Source organism: Gallinula chloropus, assembly GCF_964237585.1.
Source record: "Gallinula chloropus genome assembly, chromosome: 5".
NCBI classification, from domain to species: domain Eukaryota; kingdom Metazoa; phylum Chordata; class Aves; order Gruiformes; family Rallidae; genus Gallinula; species Gallinula chloropus.
In genome coordinates this window covers 11,463,731-11,475,415 of record NC_140090.1, presented here as the reverse complement: position 1 = coordinate 11,475,415, position 11,685 = coordinate 11,463,731, and the positions used below count along the sequence as shown (strand labels likewise).

General features: G+C 40.5%; 1 protein-coding gene across 1 annotated transcript; it reads right to left on the bottom strand.

Annotated features, from left to right (window-relative positions):
* Positions 1 to 1,292: 1,292 nt before the first annotated feature.
* CCDC14 (coiled-coil domain containing 14) lies at positions 1,293 to 11,083 on the bottom strand (the record flags this gene model as incomplete). Its single annotated transcript, XM_084264320.1, has 13 exons — positions 1,293 to 2,274; positions 3,593 to 3,725; positions 3,811 to 4,029; positions 4,499 to 4,578; positions 5,201 to 5,342; positions 5,846 to 6,422; positions 7,369 to 7,463; positions 7,552 to 7,791; positions 8,799 to 8,939; positions 9,035 to 9,107; positions 9,777 to 9,852; positions 10,325 to 10,380; positions 11,051 to 11,083. 13 exons carry the CDS (start codon positions 11,081 to 11,083, stop codon positions 1,293 to 1,295), a joined length of 2,847 nt encoding a protein of 948 aa, XP_084120446.1.
* Positions 11,084 to 11,685: the final 602 nt, after the last annotated feature.

Genomic DNA, 11,685 nt, shown 5'->3' with positions numbered 1-11,685 from the left:
GCCAGCTTTCACCAAGGCCTAATTTGTCTCTTGTGTTGGGAGAAGCCTGTTACTGCTTCTGTTTCTCAGCATCAGGCTGTTCTGTGTTTACTCACTGGTACTTTATTCTCTTTTACTTCAGATAAAACCAAACATTTGTAAAAACTACGACAATCCAGAATTGTAGAAAAGAACAGAACTTTCACAGTTCTTTTCTTGCCCTCATCAGAACTCTCCACTTCATTTTCAGGTTTTTTAGTACTGTCCTTCAAAATAGAAGTTGAGTTTTACTGGTAATGAGTGAAACAGCCTTACTTCATGTATGTTACAGGATCTACTACATCCTGCAAAGCCCATGTGATGGCTGCTAATCTATTTATTTTCTTTTAACCAGCATGATCCTGACTTATCAATTGCAGCTCAGTGATCCTGTAGAGCTGCTCTGCAGCAAGCTCTTCCCTGGCCTGTACCTTTGGAGCATCTTGCCGGTGTATGGTACCTTGCAATTGTTCTTTGGGGAAGAAAAAAAAAAAAAAAAAGAGTAAACAAGGAAGTTTAATTTAGCCTTCTGCACCTAATTTCTTCTTTAAAAAAAAAAAACCAAAACAACTTGAAGAGACCTACCCAGTTAAGGCAGAACACTTCATGTTCAATGCAGCTCCACTTTCAGCAGCTTAATTTTCACTTCTTCAGTAAACCCAACGTGGGTTAAGAAGTAATGCAGCCAAGTAAGAAGTGCTGTTCCCCTGTTTTTTTGATGTTGACACTACTCTTTGCACACTTAATGGTGAACCAGAAAATGGAGTTAAGTTTCTTGAAACACACGGTCATAACCAAGGATAAAAACCACACATCCAATTTGATAACAGTCAAATTATAGTGAAATAAAAAATTCTTTATGACATCTCTGACTTCAAATGCACTCTCTCAATGCTGCTCTTACTACTTGGAAAAAGCACGCAGAAAACACATGCAAGTGTACTTTATAATTTAATAGAAAAACTGTATTGCTAACAGCAATTGTTTCTTAAACAACTACCAAGTGCTGTTTGAAGAATTAATTTTGCAGTTATAGAGTATAAACCTAAATAATAATTTAAAAAAGGAACACATCTCAGTTATTTCAAGTTGTAAGCACCAAAGGAAGCAGCACCAGAGCTTAACGAGGAACAAATCCCATCCATAATTTTGCTAGGAACAAGGCATTTCGTACCAAACCCCCAAATCATCCCTACCCATTACCACACTACTTAGTATACTTCAGAAAAACCTAAATAATCCAAACAAGTGCACTCCACTTTGTTTCCTTGTACTCACTGTTTCATAATGTTATTCTGCAGAGTTCTTTGTAACATAGCTATTCTGGCATCCAAGGCTGCTAAGTTGTTCCTAAAGTCCTCTTCATCTCGAGAAGTAAATGTTGAGAAAGAGGATGCACTCCACTCAGACTTCCCTGATACATCATCACATAAAATGGAACTGAAGTCAACTATTTCACTGCCTTTTTTCTGAGAAACCTCTTTCCGAAATAGCATTGGTACACGAGGGTATGCACCAGGCTGAGGTTGGTCTGGTTTATCTGTCAAGTCTGTTGTAGCTGCACTTGGAGTGCCTTTTGGTCTCGCCTGGTCTGTATCTCCTTCTGGCTTCCCTTTGTCCCCTGTAACTTCAAGCGTGTTTCCCACAGTCTTTTTCACGCTGTACCCAGCACTTAATTTATCCAGAATAGTTGGATCCTTTGCAGTCTCACATCCATTCTGCTGCACAGAATTTGAGACCTCGCAGAGGTAGTCCAACTTCTCACAAGCCCCTCTACTTTGGGGTAGCACACCAGGTCTTTCAGAGATTGGTAATTGTTTTTTTGAGGTACTGCTAGTCAACGGGATATAAACAGTCTCATCCAACCTGTTTTGGTCATCTAGTAGAGTCCCAGAATCACTAACTGTTTCTGCATCTTGCTTCAGTGAGGCTGGTAATACTCTGGGAGTTGGTGCTCCTTCTGAGAACGCGCTGTTTCTTTTACTTCCTTCAGCAGCCAAATTTTCATAGGCTGTATTTCCCATTTCTAATTCTCCAGTTCTATTTGACAGCTGAAGTTCTGTACCTGTCAAAATATTATCCATCTCTAGTTTTTCGAGGTAAGTCATTACTGAAGTACTCCCAGGAAACGGATCCAGTTGCATCTGCTTTTCATGGTCTTCCAAAAGAGACTTTGAGAGACCTTTTTCAGGTTTGGGTCTAATGTTGTCTACTGTGAGGTCAGACAGAAGCTTGGCCATACTGCCCTGCAAGGTTCTGTTAAGATAAGATCAATTAATCAGATTTTAAAATAGTCACTAAAAAATAGTTTAAAACTTTTTTGTAACAGCAAAACATTCAATTTACCAGACTGTGCCAGAGTTACAATGCTCTTTCTACATGTAGTATAAATGTGAACCGATTCCAAATTCATTGAATTTGTTTCTTCAATGTGCCTACAAAGTAACTAAAAGAGCACAACCCAATGAAATTCTCTGATTATTCACACCTTCCCTGCTTTGAATACTACAAAATTAAATAAATTTATGTCAAGAAACTCTTGTAAAAGCATACAGAAACAGTTACAAAGTCAGTGAGATTCTCTTCTGAATTATTCTTCCCATTGCATTTCAGTACAAAATATAAAAGATAAGAATTCTCATCTTATGCTTTGTACATTAACAGAAATGAATGCTTAAATGCTTACATAAATAGCATATACATACACACATGTAGTAAGACATCAGTAGACTACCATCTGGTGGCCAGTATAGTAGTCATGGAAGTATGGAATGTGTCTTCTGCTAAAGAATCTGAAGTGTTGATTAAAAATGTTCTGCCAGTCTGATCAGATCAACCATAACCAGGAGACACAACACTTTTAACTTCCTGTGCACATTGTGGCCAAACAAATTTTATGCACGTACCACTCTGCATGTGCAAAAAGCTATTTAAGTCTCCCAGCCTGCCATAAAAGACCATGATGGAATAAAGTCACAGTAATGGCTCTAAAAAATTGTGAGTAACCCCACCTTCATTCAGTGATTCAAGAACTCCCTCCTTTACCCGTAATTAGTATCTGGGCACATTCTACTTCAAATGTGTGTACTATTAAAGAAAAGATCGTTCATTCCCACAGGAAAAACTTGCTGTGGGTCCTGAAATCTGTGAGTTTTTCTCAAAACTGAACAATTTTTGAACCAGTGTAAACAAACAAAAAAAAAATCTCTCCTGAATCCAGGCTAAGAGCTGTTTTTCAAATTCTACAGCTTCAAGGGAAGCATCAGTAGGTTTTCAGGTCCATGCACTTCCCATGGAGCTCCTTATAAGCAGCAGGTCTGCTGTAAGAGTTAACATTTTGCACAAGTTATGGCAGATAGAATTTTACTTTACAGAAGAACTCAAGACACAGAGCACAACTACTCTGTTTTAACAAATCATAGCACCACTGTAGCAGAAGTAACTACAAAGAGACGTCTTAGCCTACGTTGCTTCCTACCACCAAAACACAGAGTACAATAAAAAAGAAAAAAAACAAAAAAGCACCAGAAAAGCATGAAGTCAAGAGGCAAAAAAATATCTTAGCCACTAGTACCTGGTTAATTCACGCAGTCTGTTAACTTCTGCATCGCGCTGACGTAACGTTATTCCCAAAATCTTATTTTCTTTCTCTGAAGCTTCAAGCTTAAACTGAAGGCTCTTCACATTTGCTAATGCCTCTTCCACTTCTAGAATACCAAGGAGATTTTATGTAGTTATTTGTTTCAAGATTTCAAACACTAAATGAAGACTAAACAAGTTCAAAACACGTACCAATCTTGAGCTTGGTGGAATGAATGTTGTAATGTTGTTTGTTTTCAAGTAATTCTTCTTCTTTATCTTGAATACCTTTTGCAAGACGTTTATTTTCTTCTTTCTGACTTTCTATTATTTTAAGTAGTTCTTCATTTTTAGCCTGCTGTGACTCAAGGCCTTTAAGTGATTCCTTCAATTGACTCTGGAGCATCATATTCAAGGACTGTAAAGATGCTACTACCAAAAGCAAAACACAAACATTTTGTGTGGTACAGCTTGAATTTCTAAAACAAAGTTTCTGAATAACCTTGATAGCATGAATTCTGCTCACAGATACAAGTGGTTTCTGAAGCAGCAGAATAAAACTCAAGACTTTCTTTTTAATTATCTAATATGCCATCTTGACTCATAAACACACATAGGGAAAATTAAGCCTGGTACATACCCTCATGTACCGATGCTATTTCTGAAAGAAATTTCTCAGAAAAAAGGCAGTGAAAAAGCTGCTAAGCAGCTGAAGAGCTGAGGTACAACAATCCATGTAAATGGAGTTTCAGGATTAGACCCACAACAGTTAGTTCAGATGCCACTGAAGACCACAATTGTTCTGCTATTTTTTACTTACACATCTGTGTCTTTATATATATGTATTTAAATAAAGCTTTAAGAAAAATGCTCCTAACATCAGTCTCTATTGGTACTTTACATTCATAGTTGCAGCTCTGCCCAGATGTCTTCTCACTTCTTTCTTGTTCCCTGAGTTGCTGGTTTAATATCCTCAGTCTCCTACATGTGAATTTGGAAAAAGCACAAATTCAGGAAGTTCAGAATAAATTCAAAACCACTGCCATTGAAATCAGTTTGGTAAGAAGTTGCTACTGAGAATTCTATGTCATAGAATGTTTCAGAAATATAAAAAAGTTTTAATAATTCGTTTTTCTTACATTCCTGCATTTCTTCAAAAGTCCCTTTGCAAGTTCTGGTAAGTATCTTTCCCTCTGAAGTAAAGCACTACCCAGTTTTGTATTTGAGAGTTCCCCTGGAATGAGCCATTTTTGCATTTGAGAATACACTACAAGAATATAAGCAGGTAACTACCTTGATACTACAGTTGTCTGAGAGAAGGATACTTGGATCCCACCTGCACAAAGGCTCAATTGTGATGTAACTGATGTGATTAGAACATCAATATTAACTGAAGTCTTACTATATGTTAATTATTAATTTTTTAACTAGAAAGCGTCTTGGTAAGGCTATATAATATATATACTGCACAGACAAGGATGAAAGGGCTGTGACTCACTTACTTAATATTATAACAATAATAAAGTATGCCATTTAGATCAGACCAGTTAAAGATGCTTTAGACACATCTGCTGTAAATCACCATCACTGACAAGTTACTGACCTACGCAGCTGGGCATTTTCACTCCGGAGGGGCTGTAAAGCCAGGGCTATTTCAGCTTGTATGTTCGTACTTCCCACTACAGCTGGGAGCAATGATACCCAGTCATCTATTTCACTCATCAACCTTAACATTTCTGAATCATCTGCAAGAGATCAGAGGGAAAAAAAAGATCTCAGAAACATATCAACCTGTAATATGACAATAATATTTATACCCAATGAAGCAATAATAGCATCTACATTTTTTTTTCCAAGAAAACCTCATCTTTATTTTAACTATATTTATTTCAAATTTTTAAGATTGACTAAGAAAACTATGTTTTAGGTTCTTGATAAATCACAGACCTCCAACCAACCTTGGTAGGACTGCTGCTGCAAAATGTCTACACCGCTCCCTTTCTCAGGGGAAAACACTGTATATGAAATAAATATAAGCTTTATCCTAGCTGTTATGATATTGTTAAAATACTCCAAAAAAATCATGTAATGCTTATCCAGAGTGAAACATGGAGTTGTAGAAGTTGTGGAAATCTGCTCTAAGATGTCACCTATAACCCAACACATAAAAATTCCACAAAATGAAGTGCTCACAGCTCTTGTGTTATTTGTATGCAATAAGTGTACTGCACAATGAAAACATCCTCACCTTGATCTGTTATCAGAGCCCTGAGCTCTCCAAGGAGGTATTTTACAGTCTTAACTTTGTGGGCTGTTTCTTCTGGACTTTCTCTTCTAGATTTTAGAACTTTCTTCACTGAACTTGTCTTACAGGTTGTATCTTTCACCGGGGCGTTGTCAAGTACATTATATTCGTCTTCTTCGCCGCCTGTGTCCTCACTGTGTTCTTCAGAAGTATCCTCCTCCTTGGTACTTGAAGCACTGTGCTTTGGTGGACAATGATGATGGTGCTTCTGTTCAGTCCTGCCATTCATCATTTCACGTGATTCTAACAGGGCCAGGTGAGCTTGTATGCACCTTATCAAATCTGCTTCTTTTGTCTGTTGCTTGTGGTTTGGGGTCATCTCTCTGCCAGAAGATGATGGGATGAATGTAGGCACTGCAGAGTTACTCAATGCATCTGATGCTACACAAGGGATCACAGGAGGAAGAGCAGTGGCAGACTGCATTTGTGCAGCAGTAGTAGAAGCAGCAGAAACTACTGGGCAAACCACAGGTCCTCCCATCTCTGGCAGACATTCATTGCCACTGTCTACAGGAACAGCCTGCATAAAGAATATTCTTATTAAACAATAAAATTATGTTTTAAAAATCTTAAAAAGAACCCAACAACTCGCCAGACTCAATGCAGTCTTGACCATTCTTTGCAAATTATAAAAGCAACTACAACTCATTAATAGCCTACCTTTCCAGTATATTAAAGAGTAATTAAAATGTAAATCTGGTTTACTTTTATCTTAAATGTTATTTAATATTAAAGTGTTCTTCAGAGAAAAAAAGTCTCGGCCGTGCTGGATTTGTTTTGATTTATGAACAACCATCCCTTGAGTCAAACCAGAATAGGGAATAAAAAATGAAATACAGACAATACTGTTACCTTTCATTATTTTAAGTAGATAAATTTCTTAAATGTGAAGGACAGCACTAGCTATACATGGACTGCCTGCAGGTGGAAGGTAAGCCTACTGTCTTACAGTTTCAAGGTGCAAGCCCTTAACCACATTTCCCAAGATGGCAGCTGGCACTCTCCATTAGCTCTGTTTTATACCCTGAAACACACAAGTATTTTAAAATGTGGCTCTAAAAATGATACACAATTGTCTGAAGAAATAACCAACTTTATCACTGGCAGGGAAAAGCTACATAGGAGATTAGGATCATTAACCAGCTCCTGATTCCATATGCGTGTTACTGAGAATGTAATTATTAACAGTAATGAACAATTTCCTGCGCCTTCCCTGTTGGCTGTCCATCACAGAATTCACCATGCAAAAACCAGCAGCAAGTTGAGATGCCTCTAATTTAATTTTTTGGTGCCTGTATAAAAATTTATTTTAGATAGCAGTATTTTCTCTCAGCACTATGTGGTGAAATATGCAAATTTTTTCTTTAAGGAAAAACGTTACATCAACTCCAGAAAACCCACACATGTATAAATAAGTGAGCAGTATTAATGTAAAATGTTTTTTAATAGTCAGAATTTTTACTTACTGACTGAGTAGGTAAGGAATTAGCTGAATGCTGCAGGGGCAGAGCTGATGCGGAGGTAGGTAATCGATAATGAAAAGCTGTAATGTTTTGACAACCTAGAAGAAATCAATATTCAAATCAGGAGAATTTCAGGCAAAACTCACAGAGTAAAATAGCAGGCTCTGCATTAAGAGTTCCACTAACCATGATTTGAGGTGGGAAAAGGAGTTATGGTAGGAATTTCATTACTGTTCTGTGGTGGTTGGCCAGTTATCAGAGACATCTGAGTTTGTACATGCTCACACAGTTTCTGATGCATCACAGAAGACTGCTGACTGCAAGGCACATGGATTGGTGGAACCACTTGATTCTGTGGTGCACTGAAAAGTTCTCTCTCAGTAGAAGGTGCGGTCGAGGAGGCATTTTTTCTGTTTGGTATTGGCACTGTAAAGGAAGAACAAAAAACCCAGCCAAGGCTGCTCATCATCTTGATCTACAAACTCACTGTGTTGTCAAACAGACTCTCACAGGTTCCTTTGAAAAAGAAAAGTAGAAGACCCTACGGCTTAAGATTCCAGTAAGATCTTTACTCATGATCAAATCAATCCATTGTTTTCTTTCCAGAGCAACCTAACCCAGCTGGACAGACTGCTGTCCTTGCAGGAAGGGATGTAAATCCTACAGAAGGCCAGTTCTGACATGCAATTCTTGACATCTGTTCAGCTGCTTCCTAAGCTTTTAGGCTCTCTGAATAACCTACACCATAGTGGTCTCCATACCTAATTTTCTTACGTTGGGTATAATTAAGACTCTGTACTTTTACAGTGCTGGAAAGATATCAGCTATGTACTCACCTGCTACAACTCACAAAGACATTCTACCACACACCTAGTCCACAGGACCCACTCGTCTACTGGATCAGAAATCACACAAACGATATGGGGCAGAGCAAAGGAGAAATGCTAACAGAAAGGGGAACATTTCAACTGAGAGTAACGCAGCCTAGAGCACTTCATCTCCCTTTCTGTTCAAGTGCTCTGACCATGAAACCATTTCTGCTATTTTTATTGCTATTCTTTCCTGTTTATAAAAAATGGATCTTTAAAAAAAGCCTGACTGGACACCCAACTCCAGGCCAGCTTGTATCTACATATCCCAAACAGAGACTGGGTACTGTAATGCTTCACTGTCCGAGAGAAATGGGGCATGGGTGTTATCATTCTCCTGTTCCACTTCCTCCCAGCTGAACTCAATGATGATGGCATTTGGACATAAAGCTCAGACATCTGTTTAGTAAACATTCAAGGTTTCTAAAAGGCAACTAGTAATGCCTATATCCTTTTGTGGATCCAGCCCTAGATCAACCTATTCCAATTATCTGAAGCCTTCTGTCTTCTCAGTCTCTCAATGTTGCCTAAGAAATAAAAACAAACCCAAGAAAGTCCACTTACCAATTTCTTTTTGGACATGGGCAGGAGTAATGGTTTTTTTAAACCCTTTCTTCTTGGAAGTATTTGCTTTGGTTAGTGAAGGCTTGGAAGTAATTTTAAGGGAAGTTGTTTTCCGCAGTTGTTTATGGACAGTCTCCCTTCCTAGTATTAGTCAAAACAAAACACAGTCAACAAAATAAATCAACACAGTCTTGCAGAAAGTAAACAAGTAAATTCAAATTTTCAATAGGTACAACCTGTAGCCTCATTTTGTAGGATACTCTTCAGTAAAGCTGCACAGCGGTCAAGCCCATTATGAATAGTATCAACCTGCACAAAGAACACTGCAGTCAGAAAATAAGTGTCACTTTTCCTTCAGTAAGCCAAGGCAGTATCTTTAGAGGGGAGTGTTCCCCACTCCATGACATGGAAGAGAACAACTGGTAACCAGCACAAACATGTAATTTTCCATGTGTTACTTTGCAATTATATGCAAGTCTGCAAACACAATTTTTTTTAAAAAAAATACTGTTGTTGCATGTACGTCCATTTGCTGGATTTTATCTTTTGGTAACTGCCCGGGGGGTGTGTGTGTTATTCTTATTTCCATGTACAGTTAAGCTATTTTTTATGGCCTATTTCTATTTTGGAGGTAAATGACTCAGCATTACATAGAAAATAGTGCTGCAGCACTCACTCTTTCTGGCACAAAACCTAACAAATGTGGCTATATTTCTGCCAGTCCATAAACAGCATAGTTGTGTTTGCGAAATATATCCTGTGCCTTAATGAGATCTGTCAGAGCCAAACTCACTGCTCACAAAGCCAACTTGCATGTATCTGCAAGCCACAACATTGACACTCTTGCTAGCTTTGCAGGAGTCGTTTCTCGTCCAGATACAGTAATAGCTCAACTAACCTGGTTTTCTTCTATTATTCAAGGTATTCCAATTTCTCTTCTCTTCCAATAAGAGATGACTATTAAAGCTATTCAATTACCTGATCTTCAGAGTCAGTAGAATAGAGAGAGCATCCAGACTCCACATCAGATGGACATCCTTTTCTTAAGCCAAACCTGAAAGCCAAATTCAGTGTTTATACTACCTCCTTAATATGCAAAGTAAAAAAAAAATAAATTCAATAATATAAAACTAAATTAATTTTATCAAGAAAGAAAATATACTTCTGGAAACTTTGCATTGCTGCAACAAACGTGTCTAGCAGATATTAAAAGCTTATGTCAAAGGAGAATTCAGTCCTTACTCAACAACCATAACTGTACAACTAGTAACTACACAAATTCAAACTTCTACAGATGAAACACATGGCAAAAGCCACCCCTGTATTTCTACAAGCAAAATTTCTATTCAGTTTTTGTCTTCCTATTCACGAGCTGCTTAGAACCTGGTTGCATTACCTTTCAACTAAAAATGTTTTCTGATATATACACAGAACTTTTGACTAGTTGTGAGGTATAACGAGTACAAGGTTCCCAACTGTTCACATGTACACCCCATCACAGAGAGTATTCACGATTAAGGTCTTACTGTTTTCTTCCATTTGTTCCTTTAGCTGCTCCTGTTAGCCTTCCGGATGACAGTACCTGTTTATTACAGAAACAGACTTTGATTTCCATGAACTATTTCCACAACACAATCGGACTACCTTTACCCACTAACCCCTAGATTTCCTGAGGCAGATCAGTTAAAGCTCTCAGCAAGGAGGGAGCCCACCGCTGCCATTACAGTCTTGAATCTTTTGGATTCACAAGGCATAATTCACAGCATGAAGCTCCATTAAACTCCACAACATTCTACACGTAACAGCAATTCACCTAACAACACGGCCAGGGGCTGACGTACAGATACACGTTCCAGGTGCAAACCACGCTCTCTAAACACACACCTGAACTTTGGGGATTTCAGGACTAAACTATGCAGTCGCTGCTCAAACCACAGATACAGGACGGTGGAGGAAGAATCCTTGAGCTTCTGAAAAGCTTGCCGTGCTCTCTGTACCCGCGCACAGTAGCCCGCTGAGCCCTGAGGACAGGCTGCTGCGGTAAGCCCAGGAAAGCAAAGGCATCGGTACCGAAGACACGACTTCCCCTCAGGAGTCGTCAGGCGGCCGTCCCAGCCCCGCGCTCGGCGGGGACACCCCCTCACTCGCAAATCTGGGCTCTAACGAGGCACCTGAGAGAGGGCTGAGACTCGACGACGGACACGGAGGGGCTCCAAAAGCCCCCCCTCTGCGGTCCCCCCGCCCCCACGCACCTTGCCGGGCCGCGGAGCCCCCCACCGGGCCATGCCTGCCGCCTCGGCCCCGATCGACACGGGGCGGGACTACCGGCCGTCCCGCTCTGACCCCGCCCGCGGGACACGTACCCCGCGCCGACGAATCCCGAACTTGTCTGGCTGACAGACGGGCCAGCCGCTGCACAGAGGCGGGGCTAACGACCCCGCCTAACAGCCACCCGCCGCCCGCCGGCGGCAACCGGCGCGGGAAAGCATCGCGGAACGGAGCCGGGGATTGGTGGAAAATAGGAGTGAGGAGGCAGTCGAAGGAGAGAAAGGGAATGGGTGGGACTGAGGGCGGCTATGAGGCGGTGTAGCTGGGGGTTGAGGGGCTATCCGCTAGATTTGTGGGTCAGCGTTCGCTCACCGTCACCCCGAGCTGCCCCGGCACCTCCTTCTGTGACAATAAGAAATAAAATCACCTCTCGTAGCTGGGTCTTCCCGCCTTGTTGTTGTCCCCCCATGGCGTGCCGTCCGGCGCCTTAGGGATCCTTGGGGAGCGCGGGCCCTGTGGGGCAGGGGCTGGGCTCTCATCCCATGCACGGAAAACCCGGCCTCGCGTGTGGGCTGGGCACCCTAGATGGAACCTGGCACCTGGGTGGGGGGCTGCGCAC